Source organism: Athene noctua, chromosome 31 (genome assembly GCF_965140245.1).
Source record: "Athene noctua chromosome 31, bAthNoc1.hap1.1, whole genome shotgun sequence".
Lineage (NCBI taxonomy): Eukaryota > Metazoa > Chordata > Aves > Strigiformes > Strigidae > Athene > Athene noctua.
Genome location: NC_134067.1, coordinates 669,437 through 689,525, shown reverse-complemented (window position 1 = coordinate 689,525; position 20,089 = coordinate 669,437). Strand labels below are relative to the sequence as shown.

The 20,089-nt window shown below is 68.2% G+C and overlaps 1 protein-coding gene across 1 annotated transcript in view; it reads left to right on the top strand.

Annotated features, from left to right (window-relative positions):
- Positions 1 to 18,578, top strand: part of NOTCH3 (notch receptor 3) — a 42,291-nt gene extending 23,713 nt beyond the window's left edge. Inside the window, 15 exon segments of the mRNA XM_074929970.1 lie at positions 1,239 to 1,426; positions 2,222 to 2,354; positions 2,827 to 3,078; positions 4,247 to 4,359; positions 5,055 to 5,593; positions 6,250 to 6,570; positions 7,783 to 7,931; positions 9,335 to 9,548; positions 10,324 to 10,408; positions 10,848 to 11,010; positions 11,924 to 12,228; positions 13,990 to 14,137; positions 14,976 to 15,073; positions 16,597 to 17,204; positions 17,304 to 18,578. Coding sequence (XP_074786071.1) covers positions 1,239 to 1,426; positions 2,222 to 2,354; positions 2,827 to 3,078; positions 4,247 to 4,359; positions 5,055 to 5,593; positions 6,250 to 6,570; positions 7,783 to 7,931; positions 9,335 to 9,548; positions 10,324 to 10,408; positions 10,848 to 11,010; positions 11,924 to 12,228; positions 13,990 to 14,137; positions 14,976 to 15,073; positions 16,597 to 17,204; positions 17,304 to 17,691 — 3,704 coding nt within the window. The 3' untranslated portion in view covers positions 17,692 to 18,578.
- The last annotated feature ends 1,511 nt before the right edge of the window (positions 18,579 to 20,089 follow it).

The window sequence follows — 20,089 nt, the reverse complement described above, 5'->3', positions numbered from 1 at the left end:
CCAGTTTGGGGACTGGGGCACTGGGAGGACTGGGAGGGCCGCGTTCCTTCCCAGTTTGGGGACTGAGGGCACTGGGAGGACTGGGAGGGCCGCGTTCCTTCCCAGTTTGGGGACTGGGGGCACTGGGAGGACTGGGAGGGCCGCGTTCCTTCCCAGTTTGGGGACTGGGGGCACTGGGAGGACTGGGAGGGCCGCGTTCCTTCCCAGTTTGGGGACTGGGGGCACTGGGAGGACTGGGAGGGCCGCGTTCCTTCCCAGTTTGGGGACTGAGGGCACTGGGAGGACTGGGAGGGCCACGTTCCTTCCCAGTTTGGGGACTGGGGGCACTGGGAGGACTGGGAGGGCCGCGTTCCTTCCCAGTTTGGGGACTGGGGGCACTGGGAGGACTGGGAGGGCCGCGTTCCTTCCCAGTTTGGGGACTGGGGGCACTGGGAGGACTGGGAGGGCCGCGTTCCTTCCCAGTTTGGGGACTGGGGGCACTGGGAGGACTGGAAGGGCCGCGTTCCTTCCCAGTTTGGGGACTGGGGGCACTGGGAGGACTGGGAGGGCTGCGTTGCTTCCCAGTTTGGGGGACTGGGAGAGGACTTAGGAGCCCAGACATGTGACTGCCCTCCCAGTTTGGTTACTGGGTGTACTGGGAGGGTGCTCAGAAGCCCAGACACCTTTCTGCCCTCCCAGTTTGGTTACTGGGTGTACTGGGAGGGTGCTCAGAAGCCCAGACACCTGACTGTCCTCCCAGTTTGGTTACTGGGTGTACTGGGAGGATGCTCAGAAGCCCAGACACCTTTCTGCCCTCCCAGTTTGGTTACTGGGTGTACTGGGAGGGTGCTCAGAAGCCCAGACACCTGACTGCCCTCCCAGTTTGGTTACTGGGTGTACTGGGAGGATGCTCAGAAGCCCAGACACGTGACTGCCCTCCCAGTTTGGTTACTGGGTGTACTGGGAGGGTGCTCAGAAGCCCAGACACCTTTCTGCCCTCCCAGTTTGGTTACTGGGTGTACTGGGAGGGTGCTCAGAAGCCCAGACACCTGACTGCCCTCCCAGTTTGGTTACTGGGTGTACTGGGAGGGTGCTCAGAAGCCCAGACACCGGGTTGTCCCCCCAGTTTGGGGCACTGGGCAGACTGGGCCCCCCCCGGGTGTGCTCCCCGGGTGCTGCCCCTCCCGCCCCAGTCTGCCCCCGGCCCTGACACGTGTGTGTGTGTGTGTGTCCCCGTGTCCCCCCCGTGTCCCCCCCAGGTGTCCCCCTGTCCCAGCTGTGCCACGGCCGCGGGCGCTGCGTGGGGGTGCCGGGGGGGGGGCACCGCTGCCTCTGCCCCCAGGGCTACGGGGGCTCCTACTGCCAGACCCCCCCCGACCGCTGCCAGCCCAACCCCTGCCTGCACGGCGCCGCCTGCCGCAGCTACGGGGGGGGCTACGAGTGCGAGGTGGGTGACACCCCAACCCCCCCCCCCCCCCCATGGGTGTCCCCTGGGAGATGGGAGGGAGTGGGGGGGGGGGTGTGGCGGAGAGGGATTGGGGGTGCTCACCCGGGCTGGTTCTGATGGGGGACAGCGGCACCCATGGGTGTAAGGAGGCTGCACCCCAGTCTCTGCCGGGGTGAGGGCGCCCATGGGTGCCCATCTTACCCCTCGAGGTGCCAAGGGTGGCATCGCGCTTGGGTGGGGGGGTCCCTTGGGTGGGGGGTGCCTCTGTCCTGGACCACCCATGGGTGCTCTCCTGACCCACCCACTGCTTTTGGGGCTCAGATGAGATTTTTGGGGTGCCAGGGCATCTCCCTATGCTGGGGGCACCCATGGGTGCCTGTGTCACCCTTCCCATCACCGAGGGTGACATTGCCCTTGGGTGGGGGGGTCCCTTGGGTGGGGGGTCCCTTGGGTGATGGGTGCCTTGGGTGATGGGTGCTCTCCTGACCCACCCACTGCTTTTGGGGCTCAGATGAGATTTTTGGGGTGCCAGGGCATCTTCCTATGGTTGAGAGCACCCATGGGTGCCTGTGTCACCCCTCCCATCACCGAGGGTGGCATCGCCCTTGGGTGGGGGGTCCCTTGGGTGATGGGTGCCTCTGTCCTGGACCACCCATGGGTGCTCCCCCTTCCCAACCACAGCATTTAGGGCTCAGAGACTCTTTTGGGGGTGCCTGCCCCCCCTTGTCCTGTGCCCCTGGAGGTCGGGGTGGTGGCACAGGGGTGCTGGGGCACCCATGGGTGCTGTCCCCGCAGTGCCCGCCGGGCTACGTGGGCCACCAGTGCCAGCTGGAGGTGGACGAGTGCCAGTCCCGGCCCTGCCAGAACGGGGGCACCTGCCTCGACCTCGTGGGCCGCTACCTCTGCTCCTGCCCCCCCGGCACCCTGGGTGGGTGCTTGGGGACCCTCGGGGACATGGGGACCCCGGACGTGGCCCACGGTGGAGTGGGTGGTGGGAAGGGGCCCCGTGTCCCCTTGACCTTGGGTGCCGGTGGGAAGGGACCCCCGTGTCCCCTTGACCTTGGGTGCGGGTGGGAAGGGGCCCCCATGTCCCCCTGACCTTGGGTGCCGGTGGGAAGGGGCCCCCGTGTCCCCTTGACCTTGGGTGCCGGTGGGAAGGGACCCCCGTGTCCCCCTTGACCTTGGGTGCCGGTGGGAAGGGACCCCCGTGTCCCCATGGTGTCACCCACCAGGGTCCCCATGTCCCCACCCCAGGGTGCCCATGCACTGGGTCCCCTCCCCAATTCCTGTCACCCACCAAGGTCCCCACGCCCCCACCCCACAGTGACACCCATCAGTGCGTGTGTGTGTGTGTGTCCCCCACCCAGGGTGACCCCCCCACGATGTCCCCGTCCCCACAGGGGTCCTGTGCGAGATCAACGAGGACGACTGTGCCCCCCCCGCCGGCACCCAGGCACCCAAGTGCCTCCACAACGGGACGTGCGTGGACGGGGTGGGGGGGTTCTCCTGCGCCTGCCCCCCCGGGTACACGGGCGCCCGCTGCGAGGGGGACATCAACGAGTGTCACAGCCGGCCCTGCCACCCCCCCGGCACCCGCGCCTGCGTCCAGGGCGCCAACGCCTTCCGCTGCCTCTGCCTGCCCGGCTTCACCGGTGGGTGCTGGGGGGGGCAAGGGGTGCTGGGGGGGGCAAGGGGTGCTGGGGGGGTGTCAGGAGGGGTAAGGGGGGGACAGGAGGTGCTGGGGGGGGACAGAGGGGACAAGGGGTGCTGGGTGCCAACACCTTCCGTGTCCCCTGCCAGTCTGGCTTCACCGGTGGGTGCTGGGGGGGGGAAAGGGGTGCTGGGGGGGGGGCAATGGGTGCCAGGGGGGTGTCAGGAGGGGTAAGGGGGGGACAGGAGGTGCTGGGGGGGGGACAGAGGGGACAAGGGGTGCTGGGTGCCAACACCTTCCGTGTCCCCTGCCAGTCTGGCTTCACCAGTGGGTGCTGGGGGGGGGAAAGGGGTGCTGGGGGGGGGCAATGGGTGCCAGGGGGGTGTCAGGAGGGGTAAGGGGGGGACAGGAGGTGCTGGGGGGGGACAGAGGGGACAAGGGGTGCTGGGTGCCAACACCTTCCGTGTCCCCTGCCAGTCTGGCTTCACCGGTGGGTGCTGGGGGGGGCAAGGGGTGCTGGGGGGGGCAAGGGGTGCTGGGGGGGTGTCAGGAGGGGTAAGGGGGGGACAGGAGGTGCTGGGGGGGGGACAGAGGGGACAAGGGGTGCTGGGTGCCAACACCTTCCGTGTCCCCTGCCAGTCTGGCTTCACCGGTGGGTGCTGGGGGGGGGAAAGGGGTGCTGGGGGGGGGCAATGGGTGCCAGGGGGGTGTCAGGAGGGGTAAGGGGGGGACAGGAGGTGCTGGGGGGGGACAGAGGGGACAAGGGGTGCTGGGTGCCAACACCTTCCGTGTCCCCTGCCAGTCTGGCTTCACCGGTGGGTGCTGGGAGGTGTCAGGGGGGGTAATGGGACGTGGGGGGGTGCCGGGGGGGGGTTCAGGGGGTGCCAGGGCGGGCAGGGGCCTGTGGGGGGGGGGTGCTGGGTGCCCACTACCAGCCTTGTTTCCCCAGTGGGTGCTGCCAGGGGGGGTTTATGGGTGCTGGGGGGGGTGCCAGGGTGGGTAGGAGGTTTGGGGGGGGGGGGGGGGGGCAGGGTCAGGGTGCCAGTGCAGGCAGAGGCCAGGCAGGGCGACTGGCACCTCGTGGAGGTGGGGGGGGGTAGGTGTGAGGGGGGGGTGTCTGTCCCCTCTCCCCTGACCCCCCCCCCCCCGTGTGTGTGTCCCCCCCCCAGGCCAGCGGTGCCAGAGCCTGGTGAACCCCTGCCAGTCCCTGCCCTGCCGCCACGGCGGGCGCTGCCAGCCCGAGCCCGGCTCCCCCCGCGGCTACGCCTGTCGCTGCCCCCCCGTGAGTGTGGGCACCCCCCCAACCCCCCCCCAACCCCCTGAGTGGGCCTCGGGGCGGGGGGGGCACAAGGGGGGGGCACGGGGCTGGGGTTGGGGGTGCTGCAGGGAGCTATAGGGTGGGCAAGGGGCTGGGGGGGGGGGCTGGGTACTGTGGGGTGCTGTAGGGTGCTGGGGGGGGTGCTGGGGGGCGCTATAGGGTGCTATAGGGTGAGCAGGGGGCTGGGGGGGGGCTCTGGGTGCCATGGGGTGCTGTAGGGTGCTGGGGGGCTGCTGGGGGGTGATACAGGGTGCTAGAGGGTGGGCAGGGGGCTGCGTGCACCCAGTGCTATGGGGGGGGGGGGTGTGCTGGGGGGGGGGACCATAGGGCGGGCAGGGCTCTGGGAGGGTGCTGGGTGCTATGGGGTGCTATGGGGTGGGCAGGGGGCTGGGTGCTATGGAGCGCTGAGGGGGGGGCTATAGGGTGGGCAGGGGTCTGGGGGGGTGCTGCGTGCTATGGGGCGCTGGGGGGGTGCTGGGGGGGGCTATAGGGTGGGCAGGGGTCTGGGTGCACCCATTGCTATGACGGGGGGTGCTATGGGGCAGCACAGGGCGGGGCGGGGGGGGGGGCGGCTGGCTGCCCATCACCCCCACACCTTGGGTGCCCCCCCCCACCCCTGACACCCTGCCCCCTTCTTTCCTCCCATTCCTGCCCCCCAGGGTTTCGGTGGCCCCCACTGCGAGACCCCCCCCCTCTCCTGCCTGGACTTCGCCTGCGCCAACGGCGGGAGCTGCCTCCCCTCCCCCGCCGGCCCCCGCTGCCGCTGCCCCCCCGGCTTCGGGGGCCCCCAGTGCCACCCCCCCGAGGCCACTAACGTCACCTGCCCCCCCGACGCCTGCCTCCACGGGGGCACCTGCGTCCCGTCAGCCCGCCCCCCCTTCACCCGCTGCCTCTGCCCCACGGGTTTCGGGGGTCCCCGATGTCAAGAGGGTCCCCAACTGCTCCCCCCCCCCGAAATGACCTGCGAGGGGGAGTGCGGGGGGAAAGCGGGGGACGGGGTTTGTCACCGGGAGTGTAACACCCCCGGGTGCCAGTGGGACGGGGGGGACTGTTCCCTCTTGGTGGGGGACCCCTGGGGACACTGCGGGGTCCCCGAGTGTCCCCCCCTCTTCAACAACAGCCGCTGCGACCGGGGCTGCGACAGCCCCCACTGCCTCTACGACAACTTCGACTGCCGCCCCCCCCACCGGGCCTGCAAGTGAGTGTCCCCACGGGCCACCCCCTGTCCCCAGGGGTCACCCACTGTCACTGTGGGTCACCCCCTGTCCCCACGGGCCACCTCCTGTCCCCAGGGGTCACCCACTGTCACTGTGGGTCACCTCCTGTCCCCAGGGGCCACCTCCTGTCCCCACAGGCCACCTCCTGTCCCCAGGGGCTACCTCCTGTCCCCATGGGCCACCTCCTGTCCCCAGGAGTCACCCACTGTCACTGTGGGCCACCTCCTGTCCCCACAGGTCACCCCCTATCCCCACGGGCCACCCCCAGTCCCCAGGGGTCACCCACTGTCCCCATGGGTCACCTCCTGTCCCCACAAGCCAACTCCTGTCCCCAGGGGCTACCTCCTGTCCCCAGGGGCCACCCTGTCCCCATGGGTCACGCACTGTCCCCATCAGTCACCCCATGTCCCCATCTCACCCCCACGTCCCCCCATGTGTCCCCATGTCCCCCACGTCCCCATCTCCCCCCCACATCCCCCTCAAGCCCCCTTGTCCCCCACGTCCCCATCTCCCCCCCCACGTCCCCATCTCCCCCCCACATCCCCCTCAAGCCCCCTTGTCCCCCACGTCCCCATCTCCCACCCACGTCCCCGTGTGCCCCCCATGTCCCCCCCCCCACCTCGGCGCCTCCCCCCAGCCCTGTCTACGAGCAGTACTGCTCCGACCACTTCGCCGACGGCCGCTGCGACCAAGGCTGCAACAGCGAGGAGTGTGGCTGGGACGGGCTGGATTGTGCCCAGGAGGTCCCCGAGGCGCTGGCCCGGGGGGTGCTGGTGGTCACCGTCCTGCTGCCCCCCGAGGAGCTGCGCCGGAGCAGCGCCGCCTTCCTCCAGCGGCTCAGCGCCATCCTGCGCACGTCCCTGCGCTTCCGCCTGGATCCCGACGGCAACTACATGATCCAGCCCTACTACCGGCCCCAGCGCCTGCGGAGGAGGGAGGTGGCCCCCGAGGTCATCGGGTGAGGGGCAGGGTGGGGGGGTGGGGGGGGGGATGGGGGGGGGATGGGGGATGGTGGGGATGGGGGATGAGGGATGGGGATGGGTCAGGGGGACGTGGGGTGATGGTGGAGGGGGATGTGGGATGGGGGACGTGGGACGTGGGATGGGGACGTGGGGACGGGTCAGGGGGACGTGGGGGACGTGGGGTGGGTCAGGGGGACGTGGGGGATGTGGGGACAGGTCAGGGGGACGTGTGGGACGTGGGATGGGTCAGGGGGACGTGGGGTGATGGTGGAGGGGGATGTGGGATGGGGGACGTGGGACGTGGGATGGGGACGTGGGACGGGTCAGAGGGACGTGGGGGACGTGGGGTGGGTCAGGGGGACGTGGGGTGATGGTGGAGGGGGACATGGGATGGGGGACGTGGGACGTGGGATGGGGACGTGGGGACGGGTCGGGGGGACGTGGGATGGGGGACGTGGGATGGATCAAGGGGATGTGGGGGACGTGGGACGTGTCAGGGGGACGTGGGGTGATGGTGGAGGGGGACGTGGGATGGGGACATGGGATGGGTCAGGGGGACGTGGGGGATGTGGGGACAGGTCAGGGGGACGTGGGGGACGTGGGACGGGTCAGGGGGACGTGGGGTGATGGTGGAGGGGGACATGGGATGGGGGACGTGGGACGTGGGATGGGGACATGGGATGGGTCAGGGGGACGTGGGGGACGTGGGATGGGAACATGCGGGGGGTGCTGGTGATGGACACAGGATGGGGGGGACACGAGATGGGGACATGGGGGACATGAGATGGGGACGGGTCAGGGGGACGTGGGGGACGTGGGGTGATGGTGGAGGGGGACATCATGGGGGGGATGGACATGGGGTGGAGGTGTTGGGGGACATGGGATGGGGGGACATCAGATGGGGACATGGGGACATGGGAAGGTGGTGCTGGGGGACGTGGGGCAGAAGGTCATGGGTGCCCGTGACTTGTGGGACCATGGGTGTGACATGGGTGCCGTGGGTCATGGGGTAAAGGGTGCTGGGTGTCTTGGGTCACGTGACAAGGGTGCCGTGGGTCGGGGGTCATAGGGCCATGGCTGTTGGGTGCTATAAGCCACGAGCCCATTGGCTACCTGGGGTCACGGGACCACGAGCGCCACGGTCTCTGGGTGCCACGGAGCCGTGGGTCCCCCGTGTCCCCCTGACCCCCGCGGGGTCGCCCCGGCAGCTCGGTGGTGACGCTGGAGATCGACAACCGCTTGTGCGCACAAGCGTCCGGCAAGTGCTTCCCCGACACCCGCAGCGCCGCCGACTACCTGGCCGCCCTCTCGGCGCTGGAGCGTCTCCAGTTCCCCTACCCCATCCAGGCCGTGCGCGGTGAGCGGCCACCCGGGGCCTCGGGGACAAGGTCCCCACGCGGGAGGAGGTGGCCCCCACGTTGTTCTGAGATCCTCCATGGGCTTGGTGCTTCCATGGTGGCACCACCGCGGTGAGATCCTCCATGGCACCTCCATGGTGGCACCACCATGACAGTGTCCCCAGCTTATGGGTGCCACCACCATGATGAGATCCTCCGTGGTCTTGACCTCTCCATGGTGGCACCACCGTGATGAGATCCTCCGTGGTCATGGTGCCTCCGTGGTGGCACCACAAGATCCTAAACATTCTTGGTGTCTCCGTGGTGTCACCACCATGACGAGATCCTCCATGGTCTTGGTGTCTCCATGGTGCCACCACTATCATAAGATCCTCAACATTCTTGGTGCCTCCATGGTGGCACCACTGTGGTGAGATCCTCCATGTTCTTGGCACCTCCATGGTAGCACCATCATGTTGAGACCCTCCATGTTCTTGGCCTCTCCGTGGTGGCACCACCATGACGAGATCCCCCATGTTCTCGGCTTCTCCGTGGTGTCACCACCATGACGAGATCCCCCATGTTCTCGGCTTCTCCGTGGTGGCACCACCATGACGAGATCCCCCATGTTCTCGGCTTCTCCGTGGTGGCACCACCATGACGAGATCCCCCATGTTCTCGGCTTCTCCGTGGTGGCACCACCATGACGAGATCCCCCATGTTCTCGGCCTCTCCGTGGTGGCACCACCATGACGAGATCCCCCATGTTCTCGGCCTCTCCGTGGTGGCACCACCATGACGAGATCCCCCATGTTCTCGGCCTCTCCGTGGTGGCACCACCATGACGAGATCCCCCATGTTCTCGGCTTCTCCGTGGTGGCACCACCATGACGAGATCCCCCATGTTCTCGGCCTCTCCGTGGTGGCACCACCATGACGAGATCCCCCATGTTCTCGGCCTCTCCGTGGTGCCACCACCATGACGAGATCCCCCATGTTCTCGGCCTCTCCGTGGTGTCACCACCATGACGAGATCCCCCATGTTCTCGGCCTCTCCGTGGTGGCACCACCATGACGAGATCCCCCATGTTCTCGGCCTCTCCGTGGTGCCACCACCATGACGAGATCCCCCATGTTCTCGGCCTCTCCGTGGTGGCACCACCATGACGAGATCCCCCATGTTCTCGGCTTCTCCGTGGTGGCACCACCATGACGAGATCCCCCATGTTCTCGGCTTCTCCGTGGTGGCACCACCATGACGAGATCCCCCATGTTCTCGGCCTCTCCGTGGTGCCACCACCATGACGAGATGCCCCATGCTCTTGGCGCCTCCCTGCTGGCACCACCACGTTGAGACCCTCCATGTTCTTGGCCTCTCCACGGTGCCACCACCACGACGTTGAGTTCCTCCCCGCCCCAACAGGTGACAAGCTGCCCGAGGCGCCGGACCCGGTGCGGCTGCTGCCGTTGGTGGTGGTGGGGGGTGTCATCCTGCTGGCCATCGCCGTGCTGGGCGTGCTGGTGGCCCGGCGGCGGCGGGAGCAGAGCACCCTCTGGTTCCCCGAGGGCTTCAGCCTGGCCAAGGACGGCAACCGGGACCGGCGGGAGCCCGTGGGCCAGGACGCCCTGGGCATGAAGTGAGGGGCTGGGGGGGCACTGGAGGGTGGGACTGGTGGAACTGGGGGGATACTGGGGCTCAGGGAGGGTTCCAGTGCAACTGGGTGAGCGCTGGGGATGGGGGTCCCAGTGGAACTGGGGGGGGAGTACTGAGGTTGGGGGTCCCAGTACAAATGGGGGGAGTGGGATTGGGGGTTCTGGTGCAACTGGGGGGGAGGGTACTGGGGGGGGACTGGGATTGGGGGTCCTGGTGCAACTGGGGGGGGGTACTGGGTTTGGGGGTCCCAGTACAAATGGGGGGGACTGGGATTGGGGGTCCTGGCGCAGCTGGAGGGGGGGGGGGTCCAGTGCAACTGGGGGGCTCTGGGTGTTCCCAGTACAACTTGGGGGTGTCCCAGTGCAACTGGGGGGGTGAGGGTACCTGGGTTGGGGGTCCCAGTGCAGCTGGGGGGGGGGGCACTGGGGTTGTGGGGCTGGGGAAACTTTGGGGGCCACTGGGATTGGGGGGGGCTGGGGGAACTGGGGGGGCACTGGGACTGGGGGCCATGGCGTAAGGGTCACTGGGGGGGTCTCTGGGGCTGGGGGTTCAGCTTGGGGGGGGGGGGTCACTGGGTCTCACCCCCCCCCCCCTCCCCAAGATCCCCCAGCCCCTGGGACGGTCCCAGCTCATTCCAAGGTTGGGGGGGGGGCACAAATCCCTGGGGTTTGGGGATCCCCTGTCCCCCCCAGCATAAATAAATAGGGTGGGGGGCACCCAGCTCACAGCCATGTCCCCCCCTCCCCGTCCCCCCCCAGGACCATGGGGAAGGGGGAGACCCTCATGGGGGACCCCCCGGAGGAGTGGCTGGACGGCGACTGCCCCGAGGCCAAGAGGCTCAAGGTACCCCTGGGGGCACTTGGGGGGCAGGGGGGGGGCTGTACCCCCACCCTGGGCACCCTCGGGGCTGTGGGGGGGTCCTGGCACCCCCATATCCAGGCACTGGTGTGGGTAGGGGGGGGGTCCTGGTGCCTCTGGGCACAGGGACCCTCGTGGGTGGGGAGTGCTGGCACCCTGGTGCGTCTGGGGGGGGTCCTGGCACCCCCATGCGCTTCTGCCCGTGTGGGGGGGTCCTGGCACCCCCACACCATGGCACCCTTGTGGGTGGGGGTGCCAACACCCTCATGGGTGGGGGTCCCAGGTTCCCCAAGGCCAGCTACCATCATGGGTGGGGGGTCCCCAGCACCCTCAGGGGTGGAGATCCAACCCCACCGTGGGCAGGGGGCACCCAGCACCCTCGTGGGTGGGGGTCCAGCACCCACGTGAGCGGGTGCCCGGGCAGGTGGGGGAGGCGGGCGCGGAGCCCCCGGACCCCGTGGACTGCCGGCAGTGGACCCAGCACCACCTGGTCGCCGCCGACATCCGCGTGCCGCCCGCCATGGCCCTGACGCCGCCCCAGGGCGAGTTCGACTCTGACTGCGTGGACGTCAACGTCCGTGGGCCAGGTGGGGTGGCCGTGGGGGCACCCAGAGCCCCCCAGGGCATTGGGGGGCACCCTGGGGTTGGGGGGGGGGGATAGCAGGAGTGGGGCACTATGGGGCTGGGGAGGATAGGAATGGGTGGCACCATGGGGCCAGGGAAAAGGGATGTGCTATGGGGGGGTCACCGTGGGCATGGGGGAGCCACTATGGGGCCGGGTGAGATGGACGTGGGGTGTGGGGGGCCACCATGGGGCCAGACAGGAGGGATGTGGGGGGTGGGGGGGACTACCATGAGCATGGGGGGCCGTGGTGGGGGCAGGTGGGCTGAATGTGGCCTATGGGGGGCCACCATGGGGTTGGGTGGGATGGACGCGGCCCATGGGGGAACGACCGTGGGCATGGGGGGGCCACCATGGGGTAAGTAGGATAGATGTGGGGCATGGGGGGCCACCATGGGCATTGGGGACACCATGGGGTGGGAAGAGCTGGTGGAGGGTCCAGGGGCCACCATGGGGTAGGTGGGATGGATGTGGGGCACGGGGGCCATCATGGGGCATGGGGAGCTGGGGGAGGGTCCAGGGGCCACCATGGGCATGGGGGGGCCACCACGGGGCCACATGGGATGGACGTGGGGCATGGGGGGCCACCATGGGGGTAGGTAGGATGGATGTGGGGCACGGGGGACTGTCATGAGGCCACGTGGGATGGAGGTGGAGCATGGGGGGCCACCATGGGCATGGGGGGGCCACCACGGGGCTACATGGGATGGACGTGGGGCATGGGGGGGCCACCATGGGGCGGGAAGAGCTGGTGGAGGGTCCAGGGGCCACCATGGGCATGGGGAGGGTCCTCGAGGCACCATCCCCGGTGGGTGACACCAGCCAGGAGACCCCCCCCAGGGAACCTGCCACCACCACCCCCCCCCCACCCCCCACAGATGGCTTCACCCCCCTGATGTTGGCCTCCTTCTGCGGGGGCGGCCTGGAGGCCGAGGTGGCCGAGGACGAGGAGGGTGACGACACCTCAGCCGGCATCATCGGTGACCTCATCTGCCAGGGTGCCAGCCTGGGCGCCCAGACGGACCGTACGGGCGAGACCGCGCTGCACCTCGCCGCCCGCTACGCCCGCGCCGACGCCGCCAAGCGCCTCTTGGACGCCGGCGCCGACACCAACGCCCAGGACAACACGGGGCGCACGCCGCTGCACGCCGCCGTCACCGCCGACGCCCAGGGGGTCTTCCAGGTGAGGGCGTGGGCAGCTGGCAGCGGCATGGGGCACCCAACACGGTCATGGGGCACCCAGTGTGGGTATGGGGCACCCAACATGGTGATTGGGAAGCCAACACGGGCATGGGTCATCCAACACAGTCATGGGGCACCCAACGTGGTGACTGGGAACCCAACATGGCCATGGGGCACCCAGTGCGGTCATTGGGAACCCACACGGTCATGGGGCACCCAACACACTCATGGGGCACCCAGCGTGGTGACTGGGAACCCAACATGGTCATGGGGCACCCAACATGGTGATTGGGAACCCAACATGGCCATGGGGCACCCAGTGTGGGCATGTGGCACCCAACACAGTGATGGGGCACCCAGCATGGTCATGTGGCACCCAACATTGTCACTGGGAACCCAACATGGTCATGGAGCACCCAGTGTGGTCACTGGGAACCCAACATGGGCATGGGGCACCCAGTGTGGGCATAGGGCACCCAACACGGTCATGAGGCACCCAATGGGGTGATTTGGAACCCAACATGGCCATGGGGCACTTAACACGGTCATGGGGCACCCAACATGGTGATTGGGAACCCAACATGGCCATGGGGCACCCAGTGTGGGCATGTGGCACCCAACACAGTCATGGGGCACCCAGCATGGTCATGTGGCACCCAACATTGTCACTGGGAACCCAACATGGCCATGGGGCACCCAACGTGGGCATGGGGCACCCAATATGGGCATGGGGAACCCAACACAGTTGTGGGGCACCCAACGTGGTCATGGGGCACCCAGTGCGGTCATGAGGAACCCACCATGGCCATGGGGCACCCAATGTGGTCATGGGGCACCCAATATGGGCATGGGGCACCCAATATGGGCATGGGGAACCCAACACAGTTGTGGGGCACCCAATGTGGCCATGGGGCACCCAGTGTGGTCATGGGGAACCCAACACAGTTGTGGGGCACCCAGTGTGGTCATGGGGCACCCAATGTGGTCATGGGGAACCCACTGTGGCCATGGGGAACCCACCATGGCCATGGGGCACCCAATGTGGTCATGGGGCACCCAATGTGGGCATGGGGCACCCAATATGGGCATGGGGAACCCAACACAGTTGTGGGGCACCCAATGTGGCCATGGGGCACCCAGTGCGGTCATGAGGAACCCACCATGGCCATGGGGCACCCAATGTGGTCATGGGGCACCCAATGTGGGCATGGGGCACCCAATATGGGCATGGGGAACCCAACACAGTTGTGGGGCACCCAATGTGGCCATGGGGCACCCAGTGTGGTCATGGGGAACCCAACACAGTTGTGGGGCACCCAGTGTGGTCATGGGGCACCCAATGTGGTCATGGGGAACCCACCGTGGCCATGGGGAACCCACCATGGCCATGGGGCACCCAATGTGGTCATGGGGCACCCAATGTGGGCATGGGGCACCCAATATGGGCATGGGGAACCCAACACAGTTGTGGGGCACCCAATGTGGCCATGGGGCACCCAATGTGGTCATGAGGAACCCACCATGGCCATGGGGCACCCAACGTGGTCATGGGGCACCCAATGTGGCCATGGGGCACCCACCGTGGTCACAAGGCACAGCGCGATGTCACGGAGCATCTTCCATGACCAGGGGGCGCAGGGTGCTGCCATGGGACACCCTTCCTGGCCATGGGGTGGGGACGCCCTGCCCGCCGCCCCCCCCAACATCCAGTTGTGTGTCCGTGTGTGTCCCCCCCCCCGCCCCGCCCCGCCCCGCCCCCCAGATCCTGATCCGTAACCGCTCCACGGACCTGGACGCCCGCATGGGCGACGGCTCCACCGCGCTCATCCTGGCGGCCCGCCTGGCGGTGGAGGGGATGGTGGAGGAGCTCATCGCCTGCCACGCCGACGTCAACGCCGTCGACGAGACCGGTGGGGCCCGGGGGGACCCCAAAAACCGGGGGGGGGGGGTGTAGGGGGTGTGTGGCCTCTTTTGGGGGTGAGGGGGCAGCTGAATAGGGGGGAGGGTCCCTTTGGTGGGGTTGAGGTTGAGGAACCTCAAGTTTGGGTTGATGTTGATGATGGGTGCTGGAGGGGGGGGGTGGGGGGAGGGATGGGGTGACCGCCCCCCCAAAAAAAGGGGGGAGATGGGGGGCAGGGAGGAGCCCTTGGGGGGGGTGGGGGGCAGCTGAGGACATGGGGAGGGTCCTTGGGGGGGTTGAGGTTGAGGAACCTCAACTGTTGAGGAACCTCAACTGTGGGGGGTCGATGGGTGCTGGGGGGGGGTTGGGGTGACCCCCCCCAAAAAAAAAAGGGGGAGATGGGGGGCAGGGAGGAGCCCTTGGGGGGGGTGGGGGGCAGCTGAGGACCTGGGGAGGGTCCTCGGGGGGGGTTGAGGAACTTCAACCGTTGAGGTGATGGGGGGTGTTGGATGGGGGGGGGGGAATGAGGTGACCCCCTCAACAGTGGGTGTTGGGTCAAGGGTCCCTTGGAGGGGTTGAAGATGGGGAGATCCCCCCCCAAAGATTAGTGGGTGCTGGGGGTGGGGGCCTTGGGGGAAGGAATGCGGTGACCCCCCCAAAAAAAAAAAAAAAAAAAAAAAAAAAAATTGGGTGCTGGTGGGGCGCCCATGGAAGGTGTCTGGGAGCCCCTGGGAGGTTGAGGATGGGGTGCCCCTCCCCCCGAGCTGGGGGGGGTCAGTGGGGGGGTGCTGGGGGGTGGGGGGCAGGGTGTGACACCCCCCCCTTTGTGTCGTGTCCCCCCCCCCAAGGGAAATCCGCCCTGCACTGGGCCGCCGCCGTCAACAACATGGAGGCGACGCTGGCGCTGCTCAAGAACGGGGCCAACAAGGACATGCAGGACAGCAAGGTGGGGGACCCCCCCCTGCCCCCCCCCCCGAGGGGGACCCCCCGACACCCCCCGACACCCCCCGACACCCCCGACACCCCCGACACCCCGAGGGAGGGGCCCCTGGGGCCAGGTGGGATGCCCCCCCCCCCCCCGACGCCCCCCGAAGGGAACCTCCTGCCCCAAACAGGGACCTTGTGGGGATCCCCTGAACCCGGGGGGGGGGGACGGGGGGGGGACACCCCGGGGACCCCAGATGTTCCTTTGACCCCAGTTGCCCCCGAACAGACACCCCGTTGCCCCCAGATGGCCCCCGTTGACCCCATTGACCCCAGAATCTCCTCCGTGGCCCCCGCTGACCCCAGAGAACCCCCTGTTGCCCCCCCTTACCCCCAGATGACCCCCCCATTGCCCCCAGATGACTCCCCGTTGCCCCCATTGCCCCTAGAAGACACCCCATTGCCCCCTGTGTCCCAGGACCAGCCCCCCTTGCCCCCCGATGACCCCCCCATTGACTCCATTGCACCCATTGCTGCTAGAAGACACCCCCTTGCCCCCTGTGCCCCCAGAAGATGCCCCATTGCCCCCAGATGACCCCCCATTGCCCCCAGGACCTGCCCCATTGCCCCCCTTTCCATCAGATGACTCCCCATTGCCCCCAGAAGATGCCCCATTGCCCCCGTTGCCCCCAGATGACCCCCCATTGCCCCTGTTGTCCCTAGAAGACACCCCATTGCCCCCCTTACTCCCAGATGACCTCTCATTGCCCCCAGATGACCCCCCATTGCCCCCAGGACCTGCCCCATTGCCCCCCCTTGCCCCCAGATGACCCCCCATCACCCCCAGATGACTCCCCATTGCCCCCAGGTGACTCCCCGTTGCCCCCATCGCCCCCAGATGACCCCCCATTGCCCCCAGATGACTCCCCATTGCCCCCATCGCCCCCAGATGACCCCCCGTCGCCCCCAGATGACCCCCCATCACCCCCAGATGACTCCCCATTGCCCCCAGATGACTGCCATTGCCCCCAGATGACTCCCTGTTGCCCCCATCGCCCCCAGATAACCCCCCATCACCCCCAGATGACCCCCCATCGCCCCCAGATGACTCCCCGTTGCCCCCAGATGACTCCCCGTTGCCCCCATCACCCCCAAATGACCCCCCATTGCCCCCAGATGACCCCCCATCGCCCCCAGATGACTCCCCATTGCCCCCATCACCCCCAGATGACCCCCCGTTGCCCCCAGATCACCCCCCATCGCCCCCAGATGACTCCCCATTGCCCCCATCGCCCCCAGATGACCCCCCATTGCCCCCAGATGACTCCCCATTGCCCCATCACCCCCAGATGACCCCCCATCGCCCCCAGATGACTCCCCATTGCCCCCATCACCCCCAGATGACCCCCCATCGCCCCCAACACCTTCCCCATTGCCCCCCCCCCGCCTTCTTTGCTCCCATTCAACTCCCCCCCCTCCCCAACCTTGCCCTCACCACCCCCAACCCTTCTCCCCATTACCTGCCCCCCCCCCCGCCCCCCCCAGGAGGAGACCCCCCTTTTCCTGGCGGCCCGCGAGGGCAGTTACGAAGCCGCCAAGCTCCTGCTGGATCATTTCGCCAACCGGGAGATCGCGGATCACCTGGACCAGCTCCCGCGGGACATCGCCCGGGACCGGCTGCACCACGACATCGTCCGTCTCCTGGACGAGCACAACGCGGGGCGCAGCCCCCCCGCCTCGCTGCCCCCCCCCAATCCCGCCTTACCCCAACTCCTCGGGCCTCCCCCCGCTTCCTTCTTACCCGGTTTGAAACCTCCCGCCGGCGGAGCCGCCAAGAAAACCCGACGGTTGGGGGGGAAAAGCGGGGGGGCTAAAGGGAGGGGTAAAAAATTGGGGGGCGAAGGCCCCCCCGGGTTGGAGAGTTCGGTGACGTTGTCACCCGTCGACTCCCTGGACTCCCCGTATGTCCCCAACCCCACGTCCCCCGGGCTCTTCCCCCCCCCGGGGTTGGAGCCCCCCTTTACCGTCACCTTAGGGCCCCCCCTGGGCGTCGGGAGATTAACGGGGGGTCCCCCCCCCACACCCCGTTTAGGGGGGTTGAGTTTGGGGACCGTCACCGTCCCCTTCGAGTGGCGGAGCCGGGTGCCCCCCCCTTGTAACCCGGCGTTGGGCGGGGGGGGGGTACACCCCATCTTACACCCCCCGGCTCAAGGTTTCGCCCCCACCTTGCTGCTGCCCCACGGCGCCGTGGGGTGCCCCCCACCCCCCGCCGACCCCCTTCCCCGGGGACCCCAACCCCTTTCCCCTGAAGAGGGGGGGGCCCCCCGCTCCGCCGCTGCCCCCCCTTTTTTCAAGGCGGGGGAGGAGTACCCCGCGGCGGGGGGGGCGGTGGTGGGGTTCGGGGCCGGGGGGGCGGAGGGGAGGTATTTGGGGGTGCCCACCGAGCACCCCTACCTGACCCCCTCCCCCGAGTCCCCCGAGCAGTGGGCGAGCCCCTCCCCCCGCTCCCTCTCTGATTGGTCCGAGGCCACCCCCAGTCCGGCCGTGCTGGGGCCCCCCCAAACTCAGCTGCCCCCCCCGCCGCCGCCACCGCCGCTGCCACCCCCCGAGCAGCCCCCCAAAATGCAGGTGTTTGCCTGAGAGGGGGCGGCCAGCTGACCCCCAAAGGGCACCCCCAAAGTGGGGACACCCCCAGTATGGGGACACCCAAGGGTCACCCCCAAATTAGGGACACCCCCAGGGTCACCCCCAGTATGGGGACACCCCAAGGGACACCCCCAAATTAGGGACACCCCAAGGGACACCCCCAAACTGGGGACACCCCCAGGGTCACCCTCAGTATTGGGACACCCAAGGGACACCCCCAAAGTGGGGACACCCCCAGGGACACCCCCAGTATGGGGACACCCCAAGGGACACCCCCAAATTAGGGACACCCCCAAAGTGGGGACACCCCCAGGGACACCCCCAGTATGGGGACACCCCAAGGGACACCCCCAAATTAGGGACACCCCAAGGGTCACCCCCAAAGTGGGCAACCGGGGACACTCCCAGTACAGGGACACCCCCAAAGTGGGGACACCCCAAGGGACACCCCCAGTATGGGGACACCCAAGGGACACCCCCAAACTGGGTGCCCAGGGACACCCCCAGTACAGGGACACCCCCAAACTGGGGACACCCTAAGGACATTCCCAGTATGGGGACACACAATGGACACCCCCAAACTGGGCACCTGGGGACACTCCCAGTATGGGAACACCCCCAAACTGGGGACACCCCCCACGTGGGGACACCCCAAAGGACACCCCCAAACTGGGCACCTGAGGACACTCCCAGTACAGGGACACCCCCAAACTGGGGACACCCTAAGGACACCCCCAGTATGGGGACACCCAAGGGACACCCCCAAACTGGGTGCCCAGGGACACCCCCAGTACAAGGACACCCCCAAACTGGGGTCACCCCCAGTATGGGGACACCCCAAGGGACACCCCTAAACTGGGGACACCCCAGTGCCTCCCCCACCCTGGGGACCCCCCCAAACTGGGCACCCCAAGGACACGCCCAGGACGGGGACACCCCCAAATTGTGCCCCCCCCAAGCCCTGGCACTCCAGGGACACCCCCAGTTTGGGGACACCCCAATACCCCCCCCCCCCCCCTTCTTCAAAAGGTTCTTTTTTTGGGGGAAAAAACGTCATTTTTGTACTGAGTGTAGCGGGGGGGCGCCCCAGCCCCCCCCTTCGCCCCCCCCCCCAATTTAGGGGGGCTGGGGCCCCCCCATATTTGTGTACTGGGTACGCAGAGTGTGTAGCCCCCCCGCCCCCATCTTAGGGACCCCCCCCCCCCCCCCCCCCAGGACACCCCCTTGCCCTGGGTCACCCCCCCCCAAAAAAAAAACAAACCAGGGACACCCCCCCCCGAATCACCGTCACCCCCAAACTGGCAACACCCCCCCCCCCCCAGTCCTGGGACCCCCCATTTTGGGGGACACCCCCCCCCCCGAAGCCCCAAATTTGAGACCTTCCCCCCCCCCCCAAGTCTTGAGTCCCCCCCCAGGGTTCCCCCCCCCCCCCCGAGTCCTGGGACCCCAATTCTGGGGACACCCCCCCCCCCCAAACCCCTAAATTTGGGACCCCCCCCGCAGTCTTGGGTCCCCCCCCAAACATGGGACACCCCCCCCACCCCCCCCATTTCCTGGGACCCCCCCATCCTCCCTCCCCCCCCCCCCCCAAAATCCTGCGACCCCCATTTTGGGGACCCCCCCCCCCCATATTTTTGGCACTTCATCACATTCCAGCCCAGCACCCGCTGCCCCTCCCCCCACCCCGCACCCACTGCCCCTCCCCCCCCCGCACCCAGCACCCCCCCTCCCCCCCCCCCAGCACCCATGGGTGCCCCCCACCCCCCCCCACAAAACCAGGGGGGGGCCCCCGGCCTTGTACAGCCCCCCCCCCCCCCCCCAATAAAGGCTGATGACCCCTCCCCCACCGCTGCCTGCACCCATGGGTGCTGGGGGGGGAGGGGCGGGGCGGGGCCACACACGCGTGTGCGCACGGACACAAGGACACGCGTGCGAGAAGCCACGCGTGACGCGGCGGCGAGCGCGCGGACGGTGACACGGGCACACGCGCGTGCAGGCCGGCAGGCGGCGGGTGGCGCACACGCGTGTGCGCACACGCGTGGCGTGACCGTCACGCGTCGCGGGCGGGCGGGCACGCGGCCTGCGCGTGCGACACGTCGCGTGAAGGGAGCGGAAAGAACGTGACACGTGCACGCACACGTCGCGTGGACAGAGCTGAGCACACGTGACACGCACATCACACGTGCACACACAGCTGCACACACGTGCACGCACAAAGTTGCCCGCACGCGACGTGTCCCGCGCGCACACACGCGTCCACGCAGTTGCACACACGCGACGCGTCACGCGTGCACACGCGTGACATCACGCGCGCGTCACACGTACAAAGATGAGGACACGCACACGCGTGCACAGTTGTCCACATATATCACACGCGCACACGTGAAATCAC